The following is a 26,457-nucleotide window of genomic DNA, read 5'->3' as shown; positions in this document are numbered from 1 at the left end:
GCCCATGGCAGGAGATCCACCCAGTCTGAATGGTGGGCATTAACGAAGTGCCGGAGGTAAAAGGTCAGGTTCTGATTGATCCGCTCCACTTGACCATTAGACTGTGGGTGGTAAGCGGAGGAGAAGTCCAGGGTGACGTCTAGCAGTTTACAAGTGGCTCTCCAGAAGCGTGAGGTGAACTGTACCCCACGATCCGACACGATGTGGAGGGGCAGGCCATGAAGACGGAAGATGTGGCGGATAAAGTCTTTAGCCAGCTCGGGTGCAGACGGGAGGCCTGGCAGGGGAACGAAATGAGCCAACTTGGAAAAGCGGTCAGCGACCACCCAAATGACCGTACAACCGGCAGAGACGGGGAGATCAGTTATAAAGTCCATTGCTATATGCTGCCAGGGGGCAGCAGGTACTGGGAGCGGAAGGAGGCGGCCGGCTGGCAGATGTCTCGGAACTTTGTTGCGGGCGCAGGACACACAGGCAGAAACAAAGTCTATTACGTCCTTGTGCAGGGTAGGCCACCAGTAGTGCCGGGTAATAAGCTGGAGGGTCTTTTTCTGACCGGCGTGGCCAGCTAGTTTAGATGAGTGACCCCAGTGTAGGATCTTCTCCCGATCAGGTACTGATAGGAACGTCTTACCGGGAGGGAGACGATTTAGACTCACGGGAGCCACCTGCATTACTCTGGCGGGATCGATGATGTGTTTCGGTTCTTCCTCGAGATCAGACACCAGAAAGGATTGGGACAAGGCGTCCGCCTTGATGTTTTTGTCAGCCGGGCGAAAATGAAGAATAAAATCAAAGCGAGCAAAAAACAAGGACCACCGAGCTTGGCGCGGGTTAAATCTCTGGGCATGCTGGAGGTAAGCCAAGTTCTTGTGGTCAGTGTAAATTATTACCGGGTGAAGAGCCCCTTCGAGCAGGTAACGCCACTCCTCCAATGCCAGCTTGATGGCCAATAACTCTCGATCTCCTATGGAATAGTTGCGCTCAGAAGAGGAGAAGAGTTCGGAGAAGAAGCCACAAGTTACCATTCTCCCGGAAGATGATTTTTGGGTAAGTACCGCTCTGGCTCCAGAGGAGGAGGCGTCAACCTCCAGGAAGAACTGCTTGTTGCCATCTGGGCGATGCAGCACCGGGGCGGAAGAGAAGGCCTGTTTTAAGGAAAGAAAGGCCTCCTCTGCTTCGGGCGGCCACTCTCTGGGATTAGTGCCCTTACGGGTGAGCGCGGAAATTGGGGCAGTCCGGGAAGAGAAGTGCGGTATGAAGAGGCGGTAGTAGTTGGCGAAGCCCAGGAACCGCTGAATGGCCTTCAACCCCTCCGGTCGGGGCCATTTCTCGATGGCAGACAGTTTCTCTGGATCCATTCGTAGGCCGGTCTGAGAAATAATGTAGCCCAAAAACGAAAGCGAGGTCTGCTCAAAGAGGCACTTCTCATATTTAGCGAAGAGGTGATTCTGCCTGAGCCTGAGCAGAACCTGACGAACGTCTCTCCGGTGAGTCTGGAGATCTGGAGAGAAGACCAAGATGTCGTCCAGGTACACCACTACGCAGGAGTAGAGAAGGTCCCGGAAGATGTCATTGACCAACTCTTGAAAGACGGCAGGAGCGTTATAGAGACCAAAGGGCATTACCAGATATTCATAGTGGCCGTCCCGGGTGTTGAATGCAGTCTTCCATTCATCCCCTTGACGGATACGGACCAGGTTGTACGCCCCACGGAGGTCCAGTTTGGTGAAGATTCTAGCCCCCCTCAGACGATCAAATAATTCTGGAATGAGCGGAAGGGGGTACTTATTCTTCACCGTGATCTGGTTAAGGCCTCTATAGTCTATACAGGGACGGAGAGAGCCGTCCTTCTTTTTTACGAAAAAGAAGCCTGCTCCCGCCGGGGAGGTAGATTTCCGGATGAATCCCCTGGCCAAATTCTCCTCAATATATTCGGACATCGACCGGGTCTCAGCAGCGGACAATGGGTAAATACGCCCACGGGGAGGCGTAGTACCGGGTAACAGGTCTATAGGACAGTCGTATGGTCTATGAGGGGGTAATGTCTCTGCCTCCTTTTTATTAAAGACATCAGCAAATGACCAATAGGGAATCGGAAGTCCAGGTAGATTAGTTGGGGTAGGAGAAGGACGGGCGGGATGAACAGGAACCAAACAAGTCTTATGACAGTGCTGTCCCCAGCGATGGACTTCTCCGGTCTGCCAGTCAAGCACGGGTGCATGTCTTTGGAGCCAAGGTAGACCTAGTAAGAGGGCGTGAGAGAGTCCAGGCAGAACATGAAAAGAGATGCTCTCAGAATGCAGCATTCCCACCTGCAGAGTTATGGATTCGGTGATGAGTTGGATGGGACGTGGTAAGAGGCCCCCATCCACAGCAGCGACAGATAATGGTATAGCCAGAGGTTTGGTGGGAATGCGGTATTTTTCTACCAGGGCCTGTGAAATAAGATTCCCGGCCGCTCCAGAGTCAAGTTGGGCTAGTTCGAAATAACGATTCTCCCCGCAGATAATTGAGACTGACAGCAGCAGAGATGGAGAGGATTTATTCTTGTCTAGGTCGACCTCTCTGACCGAACCTAGACACAGGCGTTTCCCGACCTCTCCGGGCAGGTACGGATCCGGTGCTCCTTACTGCCACAGTAGAAGCAGCTCCCCTCGGCACGGCGTAAGTCCTGACGGGTTTTGACCATCTTGGTCTGGTCGACCTGCATAAGCTCAGGAGAGTGTACCTGGGGAGAAACGGAGGGAGTGACGGGTTTCTGAAACGTAGGAGCTAGACGTGGAAACCTCCTCTCACGGGTGACTTCTTTGGCACGCTCCTGGAACCGTAGGTCAATCCGGGTGGCAAGAGTTATTAGGTCATCGAGAGTGGTAGGAATGTCTCGACCGGCGAGTTCATCTTTAATACGGCCGGACAGACCCTCCCAGAAGACAGATACCAGAGCGTCGTTATCCCAGGCCAGCTCTGAGGCAAGGGTACGGAACCGTATGGCATATTGGCCCACGGTGAGACTTCCCTGACGGAGGCGTAGCAGAGATGATGCGGATGAGGTCTTCCGTCCAGGTTCGTCGAAGACTTTCCGGAAAGCCGTGAGAAAGGCAGGCAAGTCGGACACCAGGGGGTCTCCTCTCTCCCATAGAGGATTTAGCCAGGCCAGGGCCTCCCCGGTGAGATGGGACATGATGAAGGCAATTTTGGCCCGGTCGGAGTTAAACTGGTGGGACAGGAGTTCAAAGTGCAGGGTGCACTGATTTATAAAGCCCCGAGCCTGAGCGGAGTCGCCTCCGAAGCGAGGAGGTGCAGAAAGCCGGGTTCTGGGGTAGGATACCATAGTATTGGTGGGCAGCGGAGCTGCCGGATTGCGAGTCAAGGCACTGGCGGTGGTTGCTGGTGGAGCAGTCAGAGTGTCCAGGCGAGAATTGACATTCCGCAGGTGACCCAGGATGGACTCCTGTTGGGAGCTCTGACGGGACAGTTCATGATACAGGTCCGAGAGTGAGGGAGCTTGGGTGCCACCGGGTTCCATGGCCCGAGCAAACTGTAACGGGTCTGGGAGGCGGAACCTCTGAGCTACTATACAAGGGGGCGGTCCTTGTAAGGGAGCGGGTGGCGACCAGGGAAGATGGGCAGGCAGTCACAGCAGGTGACCGGGACAGTCTCTGGGTGAACGGGCTGGAGGTCACGGCAAGTGACCGGGGTAGTCTCTGGATGAACGGGCAGGAGGTCACGGCAAGTGACCGGGGCAGTCTCTGGATGAACGGGCAGGAGGTCACGGCAAGTGACCGGGGCAGTCTCTGGATGAACGGGCAGGAGGTCACGGCAAGTGACCGGGGCAGTCTCTGGATGAACGGGCAGGAGGTCACGGCAAGTGACCGGGGCAGTCTCTGGGTAAAGGGTAGGTACGACCTGTGATGGCTGAGCCTCCAGGTAGGCTAGCAGGCAGATGGTAGATGTGTGCTCCCAGGTGAGCAAGCGAGAGTCTCTGGATAAACGGGTGGTCACAGCATGTGACGGCGGAGCCTCCAGGTAGGCCAACAGACAGGCAGCAGATGAGCGCTCCCAGGTGAGCGGGCAGGAGTCTCTGGAATGGCAGGTGGTCACAGCACGTGACGGCGGAGCCTCCAGGTAGGCCAACAGACAGGCAGCAGATTAGCGCTCCCAGGTGAGTGGGCAGGAGTCTCTGGAATGGCAGGTGGTCACAGCACGTGACGGCGGAGCCTCCAGGTAGGCTAGCAGGCAGGTAGCAGATGTGCGCTCCCAGGTGAGCGGGCAAGCTGGTCCATAGACAGACTGACAGGAGTAGGAAGGCAGACGGTTGGACCTCAGGCTAGCAAGCAGGTAGGAGGAATGTCAGGCAGGAAACAGACAGCAAACTGGCAGGTTTCTGGCAGGTAACTGGCAGGTAACTGGCAACGGGACCTGAGGGCTGAAGCAGAGTAGTGAACAGTGCAACAACATTGCTCGGGCACCTCCATTTTGGAGGAGGTGCCCTATATATGGTGAAGTCCTCCGGCCATTGGCCGGGGACTCCTTAGGACGGCGCGCGCGGCCCCTTTAAGAGGGAGGGAGCGCGCCCTAAGCACAGTGGCCGGGAAGGAGCGCGCGCTGCCAGCAGAGCGGGAGGAGGACGCCGGGCTCGGAGCAGAGGTGTGAGGGGAACAGCGTCCCTGCCTAGCAGAGGGCAGGGACGCCGGCGCTACACACGCCAGAGAGGCAAAGGGAGATTAGGGAGATAAATAAGTGGCTCAAGAACTGGTGTAGGAAGGAAAGATTTGGGTTCCTGGAGAACTGGGCCGACTTCTCAGTTGGCTACAGACTCTACGCTAGGGACCGGCTGCACCTTAATGGGGAGGGTGCAGCTGTGCTGGGGGAGAAAATGGCTAGAAGGTTGGAGGAGTGTTTAAACTAGGGATTGGGGGGGAGGGTATTCACTTTATAGGTGGGGAAGATAGTGCAGATAGTGACCTGGGCACAAATAAAGAAATTGGGGGTGGGGTTAGAACAGTCAATAAAGTAAGAAGGAATAGAGGTACAGAGAGATACATAAAATGCATGTACACTAATGCCAGAAGCCTCACCAACAAAATGGAGGAATTAGAATTAATTTTGTTGGAAAATAATTATGACATGGTAGGGATATCTGAGACGTGGCTGGACGAGAGCCATGACTGGGCAGTTAATTTACAGGGCTATAGTCTGTTCAGAAATGACCGTACAAACAAGCGAGGGGGGGGGGGTGTGTTTATATGTAAAATCATCCTTAAAACCTGTCTTGCGGGAGGATATATGTGAATCTAATGAAAATGTAGAGTCCCTGTGGGTGGAGATAAGGGGAGGGGAAAAAATAATAAATTACTGATAGGGGTTTGTTATAAGTCTCCAAAAATAATGGAAGTAGCGGAGAATATCCTCGTAAAGCAAATAGATGAAGCAGCGACTCAAGGAGAAGTCATTATTATGGGAGACTTCAACTACCCTGAAATACATTGGGGGACAGAAACATGTAGTTCAAGCAAAGGAAATAGGTTTTTGACTACTATGAGAGACAATTACCTTTCACAACTGGTTCAGGACCCAACAAGAAGGGGGGCACTGCTAGACTTAATATTAACCAATAGGCCAGACCGCATATCAAATATATGAGTTGGGGGTCACTTGGGTAATAGTGATCACAAAATAATACGTTTTCATGTAACCTTTAATAAGATGTGTAGTAGAGGGGTTACAAGGACACTAAACTTCAGGAAGGTAAATTTCCAACGGTTAAGAGATGATCTTAGTGCAATAAACTGGGACGATATCCTGAGACATAAAGCTACACAAAGCAAATGGGAGACATTTATTAACATCCTGAATAGGACCTGTGCACAATATATACCCTTTGGGAATAAACATGCTAGAAATAGGAGGAAACCACTATGGCTAAATAGAGCTGTAAGGGGCGCAATAAGTGACAAAAAGAAAGCATTTAGAGAACTAAAGCAAGTAGGTAGTGATGAGGCATTAAATAAATATAGAAAATTAAATAAATTATGTAAAAAACAAATCAAGGCAGCAAAGATTGAGGCAGAGAGAATCATTGCCAGAGAAAGTAAAAATAACCCCAAAATATTCTTTAACTACATAAATAGTAAAAAACTAAAAAATGATAGTGTTGGCCCCCTTAAAAATAGTCTGGGTGAAATGGTGGATGAGGATGAGGAAAAAGCCAATATGCTAAATGATTTTTTTTCAACCGTATTTACACAAGAAAATCGCATGACAGAAAACATGATTAGTGATAACAAAAATTCTCCAGTAAATGTCACTTGCTTAACCCAGCAGGAAGTACGGCGGCGTCTAAAAATCACTAAAGTTGACAAATCCCCGGGCCCGGATGGGATACACCCGCGAGTACTGCAGGAATTAAGCAACGTCATAGATAGACCATTATTTTTAATCTTTAAAAATTCCATAATAACAGGGTCTGTACCACAGGACTGGAGTATAGCAAATGTGGTGCCAACATTCAAAAAGGGGACAAAAACTGAACTTGGAAATTATAGGCCGGTAAGCTTAACCTCGACTGTGGGTAAAATCCTGGAGGGTTTCCTAAGAGATGCTATGATAGAGTATCTGAAGAAGAATAACCTCATGACCCAATATCAACATGGGTTTACGAGGGACTGTTCCTGTCAAACTAATCTGATCAGTTTTTATGAGGAGGCAAGTTCTGGACTGGACCAAGGAAATGCAGTGGATGTTGTGTATATGGACTTTTCAAAAGCTTTTGATACGGTTCCACACAAAAGGTTGATACATAAAATGAGAACAATGGGGATAGGGGAAAATATATGTATGTGGGTTAAGAATTGGCTCAGTGATAGGAAACAAAGGGTGGTTATTAATGGAAAACACTCAGACTGGGTCTCAGTTAACAGTGGGGTACCACAGGGGTCAGTATTGGGCCCCCTTCTTAACATATTTATTAATGACCTTGTAGGGGGCATACAGAGTAATATTTCAATATTTGCAGATGACACTAAACTCTGCAGGGTAATCAATACAGAGGAGGACAATTTTATATTACAGGAGGATCTATGTAAACTAGAAGCTTGGGCTGATAAATGGCAAATGAGCTTTAATGGGGATAAATGTAAGGTAATGCACTTGGGCAGAGGAAATAAAATGTATAATTATATGCTTAATTGTAAAACACTGGGCAAAACTGTAACTGAAAAAGACCTGGGTGTATTGGTGGACGACAAGCTCACATTTAGTGGCCAGTGTCAGGCTGCTACTGCAAAGGCAAATAAAATAATGGGATGCATTAAAAGAGGCATAGATGTTCATGAGGAGAACATAATTTTACCTCTATACAAGTCATTAGTGCGACCACACTTAGAATACTGTGTACAGTTCTGGTCTCCGGTGTATAAGAAAGACATAGCTGAACTAGAGCGGGTGCAGAGAAGAGCGACCAAGGTTATTAGAGGACTGGGGGGTATGCAATACCAAGACATGTTATTACACTTGGGGTTATTTACTGTGGAAAAAAGAAGGCTTAGGGGTGATCTTATTACTATGTACAAGTATATGAGGGGACAGTACAAAGACCTTTCTACTGATCTTTTTACTCTGAGGCCTGAGACGGGGACAAGGGGGCATCTTCTACGTCTGGAGGAAAGAAGGTTTAATCATAATCACAGACGGGGATTCTTTACTGTAAGAGCAGTGAGACTATGGAACTCTCTGCCGCATGATGTTGTAATGAGTGATTCACTGTTAAAATTTAAGAAGGGCATGGATGCCTTTCTTGAAAAGTATAATATTACAGGTTATAAATACTAGATTCCTTGATAGGGCGTTGATCCAGGGAGCTAGTCTGATTGTCGTATGGAGTTGGGAAGGAATTTTTTTCCCCAATGTGGAGCTTAGTGTTTGCCACATGTTTTTTTTTGCCTTCCTCTGGATCAACAAGTTAGGCTATGGGTTGAAATAGATGGACTTAGTCTTCCTTCAACCTTAAAAACTATGTTACTATGTTATCAAGAGAATGCCAAGAGTGTGCAAAGCAGTCATCAAAGCAAAAGGTGGCTACTTTGAAGAACCTAGAATAGAAGACATATTTTCAGTTGTTTCACACTTTTTTTGTTAAGTATATAATTCCACATGTGTTAATTCATAGTTTTGATGCCTTCAGTGTGAATGTACAATTTTCAAAGTCATGAAAATACAGAAAAATCTTTAAATGAGAAGGTGTGTCCAAACTTTTGGTCTGTACTGTATATATATTTAGCATTTTATTTTTGTATGAACTATTCTTTCATAAAAACTGCTCCTTAAAATCTACCACAAAACACAGTACAATTCAAGTAAAAAAATCTACTTAGAAGATATCATACTAGGCTACAGTCCGACATTTTTGTGATAGCATTTCAAACATCACCAAAGACAGATATTTTCAGTTTTGAATTTAAGAGGTTTGCTATCAGTAATTATATAAGCATAGCATAACATTTCCTGCAGTGACAAAGCAAGAATCAACCAAAGATGAAACACAAAAGAAAACATTTTTGTGCTTTAATGAATTTTCATTCAGCCGCTGATGTTGAAATCATTCTTCTAAGGCAAATAGGAGAACTTATCAGTGACTGCCTTGAGAAAAAAAAAGTTTCTTGAAGGTCAAAGTGCTTGACAAGCCTAGATTAGCACATGAGAACTAACCTGTATTTTTCAGTACATGGACTCAAACTGCAGGGCCAGATAAAATTGAAATTCCTGGGTAAAGCACTATGCAGGCTCCCCTTTCCCTTTTAGACTACGTTCCCACAATGAGGTTTTGGAAAGTTTTTGACGAGGTAGAATTTGTGCACCTATTATTTAAATTAGGCTACTTGCGTTTCTTCATTGTATTTTTCCTGTATGTTTTTATAACATGCATTTTATCGCATTTTTGACACTGTGGTTTTTTTTTTATTTCTTTTTTTGTGTGTCACATTTTCAATAAAGCTGCTTTGTTTTTGAACATGAACCCATAGACATGTATGGGTGCGTGCAATCGATTCCACATGCAATCGCAGCATGCTGTGTTTTTTTTTTCAGTCTGATCTCGATCCGATAAAAAAAATGCATATGAGCACAGGATCATAGAATAACATTGTTTTCAGGAGTTCTTGGAACAAAAAGAAAAAACCTCAGTATGGACATATCCTTAGAAAAACCTGGAAAATAGTTCAGTGTCACACTCCATATATATGGGTCATAGTAAAAACCCAAACATACAAAGCCTAAATAACAGAAAGAAAGGAGAAGAGAAAGAAGAGCTCTAAATAACATCAAAAATAATCCCAATATTATAGTGAAGAATTCTGACAAAGGGGGGTCAGTGGTAGTATTGGATAAAGAGCTTTATGCTAGAGAGGTAAATAAAATTTTGAACGATGAACAGTCATACCGTAAGATAAGTTAGGTACCCACACAGATTATAGGAGAAAAATTGGATAAGATTTTGCAAGAAGGGGTGGACCTGGGTATCCTGAATTTAAAGCAAAAGGATTATTTACCTAGTAATCCAAGAATTCCAATTTTTCATGCGTTACCAAAAAAGCACAAGGACCAGTTTCCACCCCCTCTAAGACCTATAGTCTCAGGCATAGATTCACTGCTGGAGAGATTGGGTTCATGGTTGGATGATAGGTTACAACCATTGGTAGTGATATCACCCTGTTATTTGAGGGACAGTAAGCACGTTCTAACCATCATGAATGATGTGAAATGGAGTGAGGATCTAACTTAGTTGACCTGTTATGTCAGAACTTTATATTCCTGCATTCCGCACAGTTTGGCCATTCAAGCATTAACGGAACAACTAAATGCAAATTCTAATTACTCTGATGAAATGATGGAATACATTCTTGATGTTACTCTTTTCTTGCTTCAAAATAATTACTTCAAGTTTTCCCATCAGTTTTATGTACAGTGCCAGGGATGTTCCATGGGGGCCAAATTCTCACCATCCCTGACAAATCTGTACATGAACTGGTGAGAATCTAAATACATTTATGCTAACCCTTATTCAGACTATCTGCGGTATTACATGTGCCTCATAGATGATATTTTAATTGTTTGGAGTGGACAGGAGAGTGACATTCTCGGGTTTGAAAATTATTTAAACACTAATGAATTGAATTTATCCTTTACTATTGAAGCAAGAAAGGAAGAAATTTTCTTTTTAGATTTGAAATTAAAGGGTAATATTAATAACCATAGGGTGGATTGCAACCTTTTTTGTAAAAAAAATAGCTGGCAATTCTATATTGCACGCCTTGAGCCAGCACCCTAAACATGTTATTAGCAACATACCCACAGGAGAGTTCATAAGGGAACGCAGGTGTTGCACTGATGGTGTCAAATATGGACAGGAATGTCAAATCATTAAAGAGAGGCTAATAAATCGAGGGTATGACACTAAAACCATAGAAACATCAAAAGATAAAGCTAATGGTAAGACCAATGATCAATATTTAGCACAGAGTTCCAAAAATGCAGATAGAATAAATAAATTCCCGAAAAAGGTGATATTCTTAACCACATATAACAAAAATTATTATAATGTTATTGGTGTTGTACGGAAATATTTGCCATTGCTTTATACCGATAGTACTTTAAAGGAAATTTTGAAAAATGGATGAAAATTTGTTCCAAAGACGTCACGCACAGTGGGGAACCTTATTTCTCCTAGTGAATTTAGAAATAACAAACATAGAAAGAGCGGGAATTCTAGGCTGTCCACAAAAGGCTCATTTAAGTGTGGACAAAGGCAATGTGGCTTGTGTCCGTACATGATTAATAACAACAAATCGGTAATTAATAATGAGGGACAAATATACCGTCTAGTGACATTTATGAACTGCGGCAGTAATCATTGTGTTTATGTGATTCTCTGCACACAGTGTAATAAACAGTATGTTGGGTCCACAAGCCGCACTTTGAGAAAACGTTTGTCAGAACACATATACGATGTCCTAAATCCCACTACCCGTAGTTTGTCAGGAGCCTCCAGGCATTTTTTGCATGAACATGGAGATAATATCGGCTGCTTACGTGTAAGTGCATTGGAAACTGTCCCTATATCTCATGGTGGTGGGGACAGGGTTAAATTATTATGGAAAAAAGAAGCCCAGTGGATTTTGAAATTAAATACTAGATATCCAACAGGTTTAAATATGAGAAATGAATTAATGTATTTGTATTAATATTCCGGTTATTTCCACTTGCACTATTTTACACTAGCTGATTTCCTGCTATATTCATTATAATTGTCTGTTTCTAGGTTGATATTATGTGACTGTTTAGCGAGTTATATTTATGGAGTTTGTAATTATTTTGTCAACCTTCCATTTTTATTTTATTTTTTTTTAAATGGAAACCGTCAGTTCATTCAGGGTTAAAACTGAGTTTTCTGAGACTCTGGACTCATGTGTAATTGAGCTTCTGAACAGGTGATGTTGGAGGGCGGCTACTTTCTCCATATGCCTTAAAAGTTTTTCCATTTCAACATTGTATTATGCTATGAGTAAGAATCTACGTATCCGAAACGACTAAGCCTCTGTACGCTTTTATTTTCACTATGGTCTCATGTTTTTAATTTTTTCAAAATAAAGGCTATTTTTTAAGTCAATTTCATGAGTTGCCGGATAACTACCCTTTCATCAAAGCCTAAATAACAGTACAACACAGAGTGCCCAATAACTGATACACAGTGCCTATATTAATATTCTGTTTATTCACATTTGCCCCACTCCCCTGCATCTTGCTGACTGCATTGCTTCAGGATTGTGTAAGTTCCTAGATCTGTTTCCCCAACTAGGGAATCCTTGGAACCCAAGAAGGAGGATTGAAAATAACAAAAGCATCAAGAGCAGCCATTTTAATAGCTTTTATGTGCTAGTCACGGATGCAGGCGAGGCAGCCAAATCTTAGCCGGAATCACTGCCCTGTATTGCACAGGACTTTTGGCAACTGTCTTTATAATCAATTGCTGTTGAGCTGAGGGAAGTTCCGTAAAACTCAAACTTTGACTTCATTATTTTTTGCTTGTGTACATGGTAAAACTTTTTTTGAAACAAAGTTAATTGTAACTGTGGGTTAGGAATATTTTGCTGACACTAACAGCTGATACACAGAAAACTAAAATAACAGAAGAAACCTCAGAAGTAACAAGTTTTGAAACAAAAAGAAAATCTTACTGGTCTCAATGGTAATAACCCACCAGGAGTACGATGTCAGTAAGGCTATGTGCCCACAATCAAGAATAGTAGCGTTTTGGACGCAGCATATTTCCACTGCATCCAAAACGCTGCTATCTAGATTAGAAGCACAGTGGATAGGAATAATAGAAAACCTAAACCCTCTTTGCTTCTATTTAACGCTGCTTAAAATCACCCGTGGTGCAGGTTTACGAGTTGCAGCATGTTAATTTCTGTAGTGGAGACGCTAATCTCCGCAGCATATTTTCCACAATAGAATGTACTGGATGCGGTAAATTAACATGTTACTGTAACACAAGTGTGGTAATTAGAACGCAGCATTTTGGACGCAGCAAAAATACGCTGCATTGAAAATGCTACTATTCCTGATTGTGGGCATGCAGCCTTACACCAAACACAGATCCAGGAAGGCCCACACATATCTCATCACTAGACATAGACTAGATCAGAGGACAATCTCTTGCCCCATCATCAAAGCAGATGACTCAAACAGTTTGATAACTAGACTATAGTGCTGACAACCATTTTAAATTGGATAATTCATAAATAAATTTTTGGTAACACAAATGTTTACAACACGCAGGCAAGAGCATTTTTTCAAATTAATCTTATGATACAAAATTATTTTTAATTAAATCAGGTTTAAAAGTGAACCTTCATCTTAAAGGGAACCTATCACTTGATTCATGCTGCCCAAACCACGGACTGCATGATTGTCAAAGTGCTTGGCTATGTGCACACGGTGCGTTTTTGCGGCGTTTTTTCCACGCGGAAATGGGCCAAAACCGCTAGGTAATCCGTGTGCCAGCTAATGCAATGACTATCCTGAAGTGCTCTGCACATGATCAGGAATTTTTCCCGTCAGGATTGTCATTGCGTTTAAATCTGCAGCATGTCAATTCTTTGTGTGTTTATGCAGCGTTTTTCACCCATTGACTTCAATTGAGTCAGTCAAATCCGCAGCAAAAACGCAGGTATAAAAATATTTGTGGATTTGCTGCTGATGTTTGCTGCGTATTTGACTGACTCAGTTCAAGTCAATGAGTCAAAAATGAACAAAGAATTGCCCACGAAAGACTACTCTTCCCATCATTATACGACCGCTCCCGCTGACAATAGCGGAGTGGGCGCGGCTGAGGGGAGACGTAGTCTCCTCAGTCAGCATCTGTGCGCTGTGTAAAAAAAGAAAAAGTAAAAAGAAAATAGATAATAAAATAAAAAACACTTTATATTCACCTGTCCACTGTCACCCTGATGTCCCACGGCGATCTGATCACCCGGCAATACACTGACAGGAGCGCGATCGCTCCCGGCAGTGTATGGTGCTGCGCTGCTGAGACTGAGTTCACCAGAGTTCATCAGCCAAATATCAGCTGAGAGCTCCGGTGCCCTCACTTACGGCATCGGTGCTGTGTGAAAATTTTCCCACGCAACACTGATGCAGTAAATGAGGTCACCGGAGCTCTCAGCTGATCTTCAGCTGATGAACTCATGTGACCTCACTCCTGCAGCACAGCGCTATACACTGACAGGAGTGATTACACTCCTGTTAGTGTATACAGTGCTGTCCTCTAGAGCAGCCACATCAGTGATGGCTAATGTGGCTGCTGTAGAAATGAACCAAATCTTCATGGGACACTGTGAATTATGACATCATGGCGGACAGGTGAGGTATATTGTAGTTTTTTATTTTTGGCTTCTTACAGTAGACGAGGGCTTCGGGGATTAGACATTAGGTGAGTATACGGTGCTTTTTATTCTTAAATAAAATGATTAAAACCATGTGGAATTTTATTTATAATAAAAGACTTTATTCTGGCCGCGTCTTTATTTCAAAACCTTTACTATGGGGTTAGTAATGAGGGCGTCTTATAGACGCCTCTCCATTAGTAACCTGGGCTTCATGTTATCTGCCAATACAAGGCTGACATGAACCCCAATCCTAATACCCCACTTGCTACCGCACCAGGCCAAGTAGGAAGAGCGGAGGCTAAGTGACAGATTTGGTGCATCTTATGGATGCGCCAGTTCTGGGGTCACTGAGAAATTATATTATTAGCCTCGGAGGGGGCCAGGATCAATGGCCCCTTCCCTGGCTACTGATATCAACCCGAAGCTATCTGTCTAGCCTTAGCTGGTTAGATTTTATAGGGGTACTCTACGTCAATTATTTTTCTTGGGTCCCCCAGTAATCTAGCCAGTAAAGGCTAAGCCAACTGTGAGCTGCTATTAATAGCCAGGGAACATTTTTGGCTAATGGCCCATTCCCCGGCTAGCAATATCAGCCCCCAGTGGTTGGCTTTCCCTCTGCTGGTTACGAAAATGGCACAGGTCGCCAGCCATTTTTTTTTTCATTTTAGGCCCACTTTGTGCCCACGATCCGGACGTAGGAGTGCTTTGGATGCAGCATATTTTTGCTGCATCCAAAACGCTGTATTCTATTGATCACAGGTAAATTAGCTTGTGTTCACTGAGCCATGCGGATTTACCGCATTCAATACATTATAGTGGTCAAATTTCTGTTACAGAGACTAGTGACTCCGCAAGTGAGTTTGACATGCTGCGGTCCTGAAAGACGCGCTGCATGTCAGTGTCCGCAGATGATCCACAGCCTCAGATGCACACATAGTGGACATGGGATTTCTAGAAATCCCATCCACTATGCTGTAACATCTGGCCGCTACAGGTTTGATGCTGCATAAACAAGCAGGGTAAAGCCCGCAGCATTTCCTGATCATGAGCACATACCCAAACTCACCCGCGGCATGTCAATTTCTGTAGCGGAGACGCTAGTCTACGCTGCAGATTTTGACCTATTGAAATGTCATTACATGCAGTGGATCTGCATGTACTGACAAAACAAGTAGGGCATTAGAACACAGCGTTTTGGACGCAGCGAAAATACGCTGCGTCGAAAGCGCTTCTACTTGCTGATCGTGGGGACCTAGCGGCTAACCAAACAGCTGAGAGCTGTTATTAATAGCCAGGGAACCATTCCTAGGCTAAAAATAGCGGCTCTCAGCTGCCCCAGAAATGACATGAATCAGAATTAAGGCTAATGGAATTAGTGTTTATGGGATTATGTGTCGTTGACACCTAGTCCTTTGTTTAGTGATGTCAACCAGACACCCTCATTACTAAACCTGTAAGTAAAGAGTTAAATAAACACACACACTGAGAATAAAACACAACAGACACATTCTTTAACCAATTAAATTAACCAATATACTCACCCCAGGTCCGACAGTTATCCAAGGGATAAAGCGATGGCCCATGTTTTTTTTTTTTAAATATCTTTATTTAGGTGCATTTTTGCTGTACAAAAACGCATAAAAAAATGCATCAAAATCGCGGCAAAACATGTGTTTTTGCAAAAGCGTTTTTCCTGCCAAGAAATTTCAGAAATCAAATCCTGAACGTACGCACATACCCTTTCAGAGAAAGTATTGTTACAAATCCGGCCAGGGACTACAGCAAGAGAAGAGACTAGTCTGGCACCGCCGCAATCATGCACCCAGACTTTGATTCATGCTGCTTGTGGTTTGGCCAGCATGAATCACGTGACAGGTTCCCTTTAAGGTCCATTTACACTGCAAGATTATTGTGAAGAACCTTCTTAGGAACACTCATTCTAAGATAATCGTGCAGTAATCACCCAACAAACTAGCAAAATGATCATTCATTGGGAGAACTGAACTTTTGGTTTGCACAAAAGAGCATCCTCTCAGCTGCACGTTGATTTGTGTAAACAGGAGCTACGCTGTTCAGAACAATAGCAGCATATACACACTGAAGGAGCTATCACAGATCATTCACTGTTCAACTCAAGTGGGGTACATCTGTGTGAACAGGATATGAACCGACTGCTGGCAAACAAACATGCGATACGCTAAATGACTGGCAACATCACACAGTGTGAATGGACCATTAGAACTAGTTTGTGTACTCAGAACTCCCCTTTTCTTATTAAAAATAGCTCTATATACAAATAGCTAACAAATAAACAAGCTCCCTTTAAAGAGGTTGTGCAGCCACACAAAAACTTGCTAGAATGAGATGGAATTGCACTATAATTTAACTTACTAATATATTTTAACCCTCCATCACATACAATAGGCCTGACAGGCACATCTCTTTTACTTTCATTTCTCCTTCCTCACCAGATTGTGAGGAAATCCCATCCCTCCAGGTAGTCTCCTGTCTCTAGCAGCTCTGTGAAACCTCATACCACAGTTGGATTGCAGAGCTTCAGGAGGACAGATATAACTGCGCTAATCTCTCAGGCTCATTGTATGTGAACACGTCACACTCAATAAGGTTGGTATTTTATGTTTTTATTCATCACAATTGTTTATTTAGCTTGTTTTATGAATGTATAGCACAAAGTGTGAGGATATTTCATAGAAATAAGGCAGATTAAAAAAGAAAGTGTGCTGCTCAGGCATATACAGTAGTTCCCTAACACATATTCGTTCTCTTGCTTCAGATTATCTGCTGAAATGGAGAGGAAAATGTACAATTTATCAAAAAACCTTGATGTTGAGGAAGTAACAAACATGCTGTTAGATGATGCAGACCCCACACTGAATGAGGATTTAGGAGAGGAAAGTGAGATTGATTCTCATGATGAGGTGGAAGTATGTGAAGTGGATTCTGAAACAGAGCAAGTTGGTGACAGTGATGAGGATGAAGATGTAGAATCTTATTATATGGGAAAAGATAAAAAAAACCAATGGAACAAGAAGCCACTCCAGAAAAAACGTAGGGAACCTCAAAACATTATTACTCACCTTCCTGCAGTTATAGGAACTGCAAGTAATGCAAAAACTGCAGTTCAATGCTGGAATAGTTTATTCACAGATGACATTCTGGACTCTATTTTCACATATACCAACCAATATATAGACATTATAAAGGACAAGTTAATCAGCAACAGAACCATCAAGGCCACAGATGAAATAGAACTGCGTGCTTTTTTTGGATTATTATACCTTGCAGGAGCTTATAGGGCAAATAGACAAAGTTTGGAGGAACTTTGGAGTAAAGATGGGGATGGAGTTGAAAAATTTGGCCTTGTTATGTCCATAAACAGATTCAAGCTTCTAATTCGTTGCCTTCGGTTTGACGATAGAACTACCCGAACCGAACGTAAAACACATGACCGACTTGCTCCAATTCGTGATATATTCCAAAAATTTGTTGAAAACTGTAAAAAAAGCTATTGCCCTGGGGAGAATCTCACTATTGACGAAATGCTCCCTGGTTTTCGTGGTAGATGTGCCTTTCGTCAATATATTCCATCAAAGCCTAACAAATATGGAATAAAAATGTATGCCCTTGTTGATGCCAGTAAGACCTACACTTACAACCTGGAAGTTTATGCAGGAAAACAAACAGAAGGTCCTTACTGTGTCAGCAACAAACCCAGTGATGTTGTAAAAAGACTGGCTGAGCCCTTATTTGGATCGGGTCGCAATATAACAGCTGACAATTGGTTTTCAAATTGTGATCTGATTGATTATCTGAAAATGCAGAAGCTTTCATATGTCGGAACTGTAAGAAAAAATAAAAAATAACTGCCTACACAGTTTGTAAGTGTGAAAGGGAGACAACAGTACAGCAGTATGTTTGCATTCCATAATGGAAAGGTTTTGGTTTCCTATGTATCACAAGCAAAAAAAATTGTACTTCTTCTATCAACACTTCATGATGATGATGCCATCGATCCTGGGACTGAGGCGCAAAAAAAAACGGAGATAATTACATTTTATAATGCAACCAAAGGGGGTGTTGATACAGCTGAACAAATGTGCTCAACTTTCAACGTCAGCAGAAACACCAAACGCTGGCCAATGGTCATATTTTTTGCTATGTTGAATTTGGGTGGTATAAATTCACAAGTCATTTACCTTGAAAACAAGCTTGAACCACTCCGTAGACGATTCTATCTGAAAAAAATTGGCCCATAAACTAGTGCTTGGAGAGCTACGCAGGAGAAGTATAAAAACAATCGGTATCCCCTCTCGCCTTCAAGTTCAGCTCAAAAGATTCCGCCCAGAAGATGATAGTGAAAATTCACCACCTGCACCACCTCCCAAAAGAAGATGCACCACCTGCACCACGGAAAGCGGAATCAGAAGGCTTTCTAATTATGAATGTCACAAATGTCATAATGCAATCAGCCTGACACATGCAAAAATGATGTGTAATTCTTGCTCTTTGCTCTGCAAGTGTAATTTTTCTGGGGAAACTTCAGGATCTAATTCTGATTGAATATGTGTTTAATAGTACTTAAGGTACCTTAAAATTAAGTTTGTTTCCATAAATTTTCTTTGTAGAGTTTTTTGACAGAGTCGAACTGGGGACTATTTGGCGGGAGTTTTGAAATGTTTGTATTTCAGAGTTATTAGTTTTATGTTAAGTAAATGGTTTTTTTTTGCACCTGATTATGTGTAGTCTCTTTTATTACATCCCTATGAAGGTCACTGATCACTTTTAGAGCACTGAAATTGCAAACATTAGATATTATAGGTATTTTGCTAGCCTGCGCCTGACAGTCACATTGTATGTGAACTCGTTAGAACCGATATTGTATGTGACGGAGGGTTAATTAGGATAGCTGTTACAAATTCAGCGTCGCTCTGCCTACTTCTGGCTTTATTCGTAGACAGAAAGGAAGCTTCCCACTGTCACGATCACGCCGCTCACTGTGTCTTAAGGTGACTACTCAGCCGTTCTATGGATTGCAGGGTCATGCCAGCCTGTCAGCACTGTAAGTGACAGCTTGGTCATTCTATACTATGCAGAGATGTGCTGGGCTGTCAGTTTTGTGTATGCGATTTCCTTGTAGTCTAATTAGGCTGGGCTGCTGGAAATCCTCCAGGTGTCACCCTTTCAGGGCGATTGCTTGGCCATTTAGCTGGCTGGTTTTGCTGGGACTTTTGCCAGTCGTAGCTTTCAGCTGAATGGTGTGTTGCTCTGATATTCTGATCTTTGTTGCCGGACCTTGGATTTGCCTACTGACTACCCATTTGTATTACCCCTTTTGTCTTGACGCACTCTGACCCCGGACTGTGACATGACTACGCCTTTGTCTTTCCCCTCTGTTTATGATGTACCCTCCTGGCTTTTATCCTTGGACTCCTTGGCTTTCCCACTCACGACTTGTCCGTGAGAAGTGACTCAGCGTCACACCCACCTCTTGGTGTCGTCACATGACTAAAGACACTGTGCACACTGTCATGATGTTGAAGTATTCCCCATGCCAGTGGGCAGTCATGTGATTGGATGTATTCAATTTCCATATTTGCCGTCACATGTAGTACAGACCTTTCTACGCTATAACACGAAGAAGCAGAGGAGAGTCTAGAGAGCAGGTGATCGCAAGAATCGTCCATTCACAAGAGGAATACTGGAATATCAAGACAGTATGTGCATTGCACACTGTCACAATTCGGCAGTTTGCAATCACATAAAGTGATTGCAGACTTTTCTTCTCAGCCCGGAAAAACACTTTAAAATTCCATAAAGTGCCTGTATTATAGCAATAAAACCCATGATGCCTACAGATACAGAAAAAATGTAGCTGTGGTGTTGTAATGCTATGGATTCTGATTGTTTCATAAAATTATCAGTGAGAGGGCGCAGTCAGACGGCAATCGTATCGCAATGCTCGGACTGGTCAGCGGCTCTTCTGACCCAAGTGTGACAGCATGTATATCTATGCAGGTGTCACGCTCAGTTCAGGAGAGCCGCCGGCCAGTCCATGCACTGTAAAATCATCATCCATGTTATACGGCCGTTTGACTACACAGAATGGGTTTAGAGCCAAAAGAATTTATCAAGGCAGCATCAGCTCAAAAGGTAATCTGCCTAACAATTCTACACAAACAGAGCCTTTCATTTCTGTAATCAGGGAGAGAGCGTTCAAGGCAGTTTAAAAGACCAGGCACCAAGTATTAAAGGTACAAAGGCAGCAATTCTAAAAGTGATTTATTTATCTTTGCTTTACGTGCACGAGTGTGGATGCTCCATTATCTCATTTCATTTTGCATTACAGACGACACAGAAATGAACAAATTTACAAAACTGGTTATGGAGAAAAAGAGTATCCCCCTCTGAAGAAAAAAAAAAAGGAAAATAAAAAAACATCACTGCATATTTGATTACTTGAAACAAAAAATAACTTTTCTAATGGATGAAAAACAGGGACTACAAAAATTTAAAATATTATTGTTAGTACTAAATATTTGCACTCATAACCCTGTGACCATATTTCCTATATGAGACCATGGCCCCACTGTCCGTATTCGGTCAGTATTTTTTCTCAGGAGTGGGAGCCAAAACCAGAAGAGGAGCAATCAGAGAAAAGGTATAATAGAAACAAGTCACCAATTCTGCATTTATCACCCACTCCTGGTTTTGGCTCCCCCTCCTGAGAAAAAATACTGACCAAATACTGACCAAATACTGATAGTGGGGCCTTGGCCTTAGAGGTAACGTAGTAGCAACTCATTGCAACCAGTCAACACCAAAAAAAATAAATCAGAACAATATTCAAGTTTTCTTATGCCACATGATTTATGGAGTCATTAACAGAGTTTGATATTAAAATTCATGAAAAATGTAGAATTATTAGGAATATACAAGTTACATTTACGTGAAACGCTCATGATTTTCATATGTTGGTCAAGCAAATAAGATGGAAAGTAGATAGAAATAAAACGTAAGACAAAAGTTCCTCTTGAAACTGTCACATACTGAAGCCACGTCATAGGAGCCTGTCTGCAGCCCCAGCCTACAGGAGCCATAACTGCAGATCATAGCAGGAAATATTGCCACTGGTTTGGAGAAGACCTTTGAACCTTTATGTAAGGAGTCTGGGGAAAAATAAAACAATGTGACAAGGTTTAAGTCGCTTGCTTCAGTGGCATTAACCCCTTCCTTCCATGGCCATGTTTTCATAATTTTCTCCTTACCTGTTGTCAAAAGATTTATTTATTTTTGCATTGGCACAACCTCATTACTTTTCAAAACTTTTTTATTTTTTTTACTTTTCCAAGTGAGCTTGAAATTAAGATTATTCAATCATTATAATTATTCAAATTCGTCAAGTATTGTGAATTTAAGAATGTCCTTTGGAGCATATGGGGCTCTTTGTGTGTCCATGACAAAAGCTGCTTGTTGCTTGGAAGGTGGAAGTGGATCCCTTCCTCACCTCTTGGGTCCCTGTGCAGTTCCACAATGGTAGACAATGGTATGTCTGCCCCTGACTTTACCTCTGCTTGCAGATTACATCAATGGTTACCTCTGGGCAGTAAAAGTCACAGGAGAATTCATTTTCACTCAGTTCTTCAATTTGGAACTATTTTACCAGGACTCATGGCTGATCCCATATCATTACTGAGTTTGACCCCGTAGACTAGATCTACAAGGTGACCATGACTCACCCCCTGGGCCGTGGGGCACGCAGAACCGGGCAATAGGGAGACACTGGGAGTAGTAGTGGCGGCCCGGTCCCGCGGCTCAGGGTGGTCAGGCCAATGGTAGTCTGCTACGTGTTTCAAATAATGTCCGACTACGCCACCCGTGGATTGCGGTTATTAGGAACCGCCGCTGCAAGGCAGTCTGCTGGGGCCGATGACGTGTGCAGCTGGGATGGTGTGACTCCCCACGGGAAGAGTGCAGCCCCAGGGCAGTGTAGTGGATGGTGGGAGTGATGGTAGTGCGGGTCCCGGTGCTGATAGTGCTGGAGACGCGAAGGAGCACACAGACAACAAGTTACAGCCCAGGGTCTTTACTCACAGTTCGTTTGTTCCAGGTCACTTCGGCCAGCAGTGACCGCCCGAGCCATGCTGCGTCCACCAGGTGAGGGGCTCGGTCAACTCCCAGGCAGTTCAGGAGCATGGCACAGGACCCCCTTTTATCCTTTCTCTGGCCTGCCTCACCAGTGACCCACTTTTGTCCAGCTGCCGCGGACCTGTGCGGTTAAACGTGGGCCCCGTCCTCCGCTGTCCTATATGGTGCCTTCCTAGCAGGTTTGATGAGGTGTCGCACCAATAGATGATCACGACGACCGGTCTTTGGCTGAGGGTTGTTTCTCCTCCACCAACTTGGGATCCGGCACCCTTAATCTGCCTGACCCTGCACCCTGGATTCTCGTGGGTTCTTAGGGTCCCTTCCACCTTCTTTTTCCTGAGCCCTTCTGTTTCTCTGTCTCTCCTTCTCTTTCTTTCCTGTTCTGTTCCTTTCTGTTCCTTCCTCTTGGAGCTGAGATGAGCCAGAATCTCAGCTCCCCTTCACCTCCTCCTCGGCCTCTCACTAGGCCCTCCTGGAGTAGAGCTCCTACAGAGCCTCTACTCCCTGTCTTCTCCTGAGGCTGAACGAACCTAGAACTAAGATGGTGCCCACCTTTTATACCTCCCTCTAGCCATGAGCCCAGGTGACCAGCAACCAATGGGCTCCTTCCTACGCTCAGGAACCGCCCCCTATCTGCCCCTACAGCACTGGGTGTTCCACCCCTCCCTCCCCACTCCAGCAGGGACATGGTAGGTCGTGCCTGCACTTATGTCTAGTGGGAGCACCGTTGAGCTGTCCCTCAGAAATGGGGTGTGTGTGCTGCATGCAGCTAACTGAGCCCTGGTCCATAATCCATCCTTACCTGGGAGTGGAATATCACACCTCTGGCAGAGGTGCAATACCCCTGTAGCGGCCGAACCCTCGGGGCGCTACAACCACACAACATTAAAGGGAATCAGCCAGCACGACCACCTCCTCAATCTGTTTATATGGTCATGTTGCTGTATGAAAGATAATGTCATCCATACCTTTACTCTTGCAATTCATTGCTCGCTGTCTGAAAAAATTGCTGTTTTAATTCATATGCAAATAACTCTTTAGTGCTCTGGGTGTGGTTAAACCCTTCCCAAGCATTTGTTTTCCTGGATTTGTTTCCCATCCAGCTCCACCTTACGATGCTTGACTTACACAGCATGGACCGGTCAGTCAAGCAAAAAAAGGTGCAGTCATGTCAGGAAATAGAAAAGGGGAGGAAGAGACTTGGGAGGTGCTTTGATACATCCAGAGCACTTAAGCCTCATTCGCACATGATTGAAAATAGTGATTTTTTTTAGTCAGAGAACAATAGATTCCAGGGGTAAATGTGTGGATGACATTATCTTACTGTATAAACAGTTTGGGGGGTGGCTCATTCTGACAGATTCCTTTTAAAAATGAGCTGTCACCAAGTCAAAAGTGGACTGCTTTTGATCTTATTTTATAACCACTGCCCCTGGCCTTATTACATTTTTAGTGTATTTTTAATCTGTTGTGCAGTTACAAAGATATCAGTCTTCTTATTTAGTTCTAATTTTTATAGTCCTTACTAAAGGGGTGAGGCTCATATGGTAATAATGCAGAGCCAGTCTAAACACAAGCCTCCAGAGAATCCAGCAAGCCACGCCCCCTTGGAAAAGACTATAAAAATTTGCACAAAAAAAAAATCCCCATTTCTCTGAAACTGTATGGTCGATTTAAAAAAAAAACACTAAAAACCGAATACTTGGGAGCAACAGGAATAAAATAAGAGCAAAACCTGGCCACTTCCGACCTGGAGACAGGTGCGCTTTAACCCCTTGCCACTCCTTGTGGCTCCTGGCTTTGCACGTGGAATGGAGCTGTTAACCTGTTCAATGCCACTATCAATCTCTGACAGCGGCATTTACAGTGCGGCGGCAGGGAGGCACACTGTTTTGACAGCCCATCAGTGTTCTTGTGAAGCGATTGTGGTGCGCAGATAGGCTGCCATGATGGCCAGGGGCCAACTTCTGGCTGGTGTTTGTAGGAGACCATGATTTGTGCTATACATAGCAATCCTATAGTATTGCACAAGCACAAGTATTGTACAAGCGACCACATGATCGCAGGTTCAAGTCCCCAAAGAGGTTTAATAAATACAGTGAAAAAAATGTTTTTAAACTTATGAAAAAAATTAATTTAAAAGTACATAGAAATAAGAAAATACACATGCGGTATTGTTATACCCATAAAAGTCTGATCTATCAAAAAAATGAAATTAATTATTCCAATCTGTAAACTCTGCAGTGACAAAAAATAATCAAACCGACAAAATTGCAGTTTTTCGGCTGCCACATCATCGCAAAAAAATGCAATAAAGAGACGATCAAAACATCGTAACAACCCCAAAACGGTATCAATAAAAATGTTGACTCAAGATGCAAAAAATAAGCTCTCACATTGTCCCATTAACTGATAATTGAAAATGTTACAGATCTCAGAATATGGTCACACAGGCGATTTATTATGATATATATATATATATATATATACATATATGTATATATATACACACACATATACATACACACACACACACAAATCACCGATTTTTTTTTCCCATTACTTAAAAAAAAACAAAAACAAGAAAACAACTGTGCATATTTGGTATCTCCATGATCGTACTGACCAGGATAATCACATTGCCAGGTAATTTTTACTGGGTAATGAACACTGTAAATAAAATTTAAAAAAAAGCAGTTTCGGAAATTTAACTTTTTTTCACAATTTTGCCACACTTGAAGTTTTCTTCACACTTTCCAGTTTTATAAATTGAATGGTGTTCTTTAAAAATTCTACTCGTTCAGCATAAGACAAGCCCTCATATGTCGACAGAAAAAAAAAATATGACGCAAAGGTGTTAAGATTGCAAACGCCATGCCGCCAGTCAGCACATATGATAGTAAATGTGATTGCACAGAAGTGCAGCAGGGTTCATCTGCTACTGTTGGGTTGTGGCAGCTTGCTATGTGACCACAATTAGTGGCATATGTAGTAGTGCGACATTGAGACCTTATGTTGTGTGGCTATGAGTACTTAGCCTGATATGTAGAAGTATACCTTACTTTGTGCTCCTCACAACTATAAAGGACAGAGCTGTCCCATGTGCCAGACATAAATACTTCCATGTGTCTGCAGCACAGCTCCTATCTGCTACCAGGCAGCACATCTGGAATAAATCAAGCAATCTATGCAACATGTGGTTCTCCAGAAGTTGAGGACATTATATCTCTGGCCAGAAGGTGATGCTGTGATTTGTAGTATTTACACAAATATTAGGGATCATCAATTTACTATCCAGAAAAATAATGTTGGCAGCTGTTCCCCTTACCTCTTCCAAATAACACTGGGTCCATCAGCAGGATGAGAAGATGCCTCCACAGTGATGCCTTCATCTCCACTAATCCTGGAGCACAGTCACCCAGGGACACCAGCAGACAATCCTGAGTTCACTGTGGCACAGTCCTGTAGATTACTGCTACCACATTACAAAACATCACAGAGAGGGCTGCACAATAGGTCCTGATTGCTGCCCATAAAACACGTTCTGGAGACCTATTACAGTACTGGAGTCAACACAGGGCAGTCTATAGGCAAGTCCCAGCCTTCTGTTCCCAAAGCTCTGGCAATGCTAGGGTTAAAAAAAAAAAACCTGTAACTCCTTTGGATGATGACAGTGGGTATTTAAAGTGGTTTTCTCATTAGAATGATTTTTTTTTTAACTCTTTCCTTCCTAAGTCAGAGGAGGTCACCGCTGCAGAAAGGCAAAGCAAAGCCTGGCCACAAGACTCAAAGTAAGTGCAGAGTAGTTCTAGTCCTACAGGTTGCAGAGCAGCTGGACAGTGTCAGGGCTGGAGATGCTGCAGACAGTGTCCAGGGTCCATGCTGTTCCAGGGTCTGACCTGTGTGTTGGGGTCCAGACTACGACATAGGGCCACTGCTGCAGTCCTCATCCAGATGCCTGTGCTGCAGAATGAGTGAGCAGAGCCAGTGACGTGCACACTGCAGCCTCCTCTCCTTATTATTGCCAGTGGAGGCTGCATACCAACTCCAGCAGCCAGAGGAGGAGTGTGCAGATGGGGGAGGGCTGAACTGGGAAACTGGGCACCTTCCTTCTGTTTACTTTGCTGATGTCACAATTGTCTGTAGATCTCAGTCACTCTGTCCTGCTTCTTGTAGCAACATTAGTTACATTTTCAACAACATTAAATTCAAGCCATTTGTGCTTAGTAATTATGTATTCTACACCCCCTCCAAAACCTTTGTAGTATCCCCCCTCCTTCACACCAGCTTGTCTGAAGCTGGAATGCAACAGGCAAACTTTCACTGCTCAGTAACCAGGAGAGAA

General features: G+C 43.6%; 1 protein-coding gene across 1 annotated transcript in view; it reads right to left on the bottom strand.

Moving 5' to 3' along the window:
- Positions 1-26,179, bottom strand: part of MERTK (MER proto-oncogene, tyrosine kinase) — a 150,212-nt gene extending 124,033 nt beyond the window's left edge. The window contains exon 1 of the mRNA XM_073672782.1: positions 25,441-26,179. Coding sequence (XP_073528883.1) covers positions 25,441-25,504 — 64 coding nt within the window. The 5' untranslated portion in view covers positions 25,505-26,179. The remainder of the gene's footprint in view (positions 1-25,440) is intronic.
- Positions 26,180-26,457: the final 278 nt, after the last annotated feature.

Source organism: Phyllobates terribilis, unplaced genomic scaffold (genome assembly GCF_046119375.1).
Source record: "Phyllobates terribilis strain yellow unplaced genomic scaffold, ASM4611937v1 Scaffold_3__8_contigs__length_932513732, whole genome shotgun sequence".
In the NCBI taxonomy this organism is placed as follows: domain Eukaryota; kingdom Metazoa; phylum Chordata; class Amphibia; order Anura; family Dendrobatidae; genus Phyllobates; species Phyllobates terribilis.
This window is presented reverse-complemented; position numbering and strand designations above follow the sequence as displayed.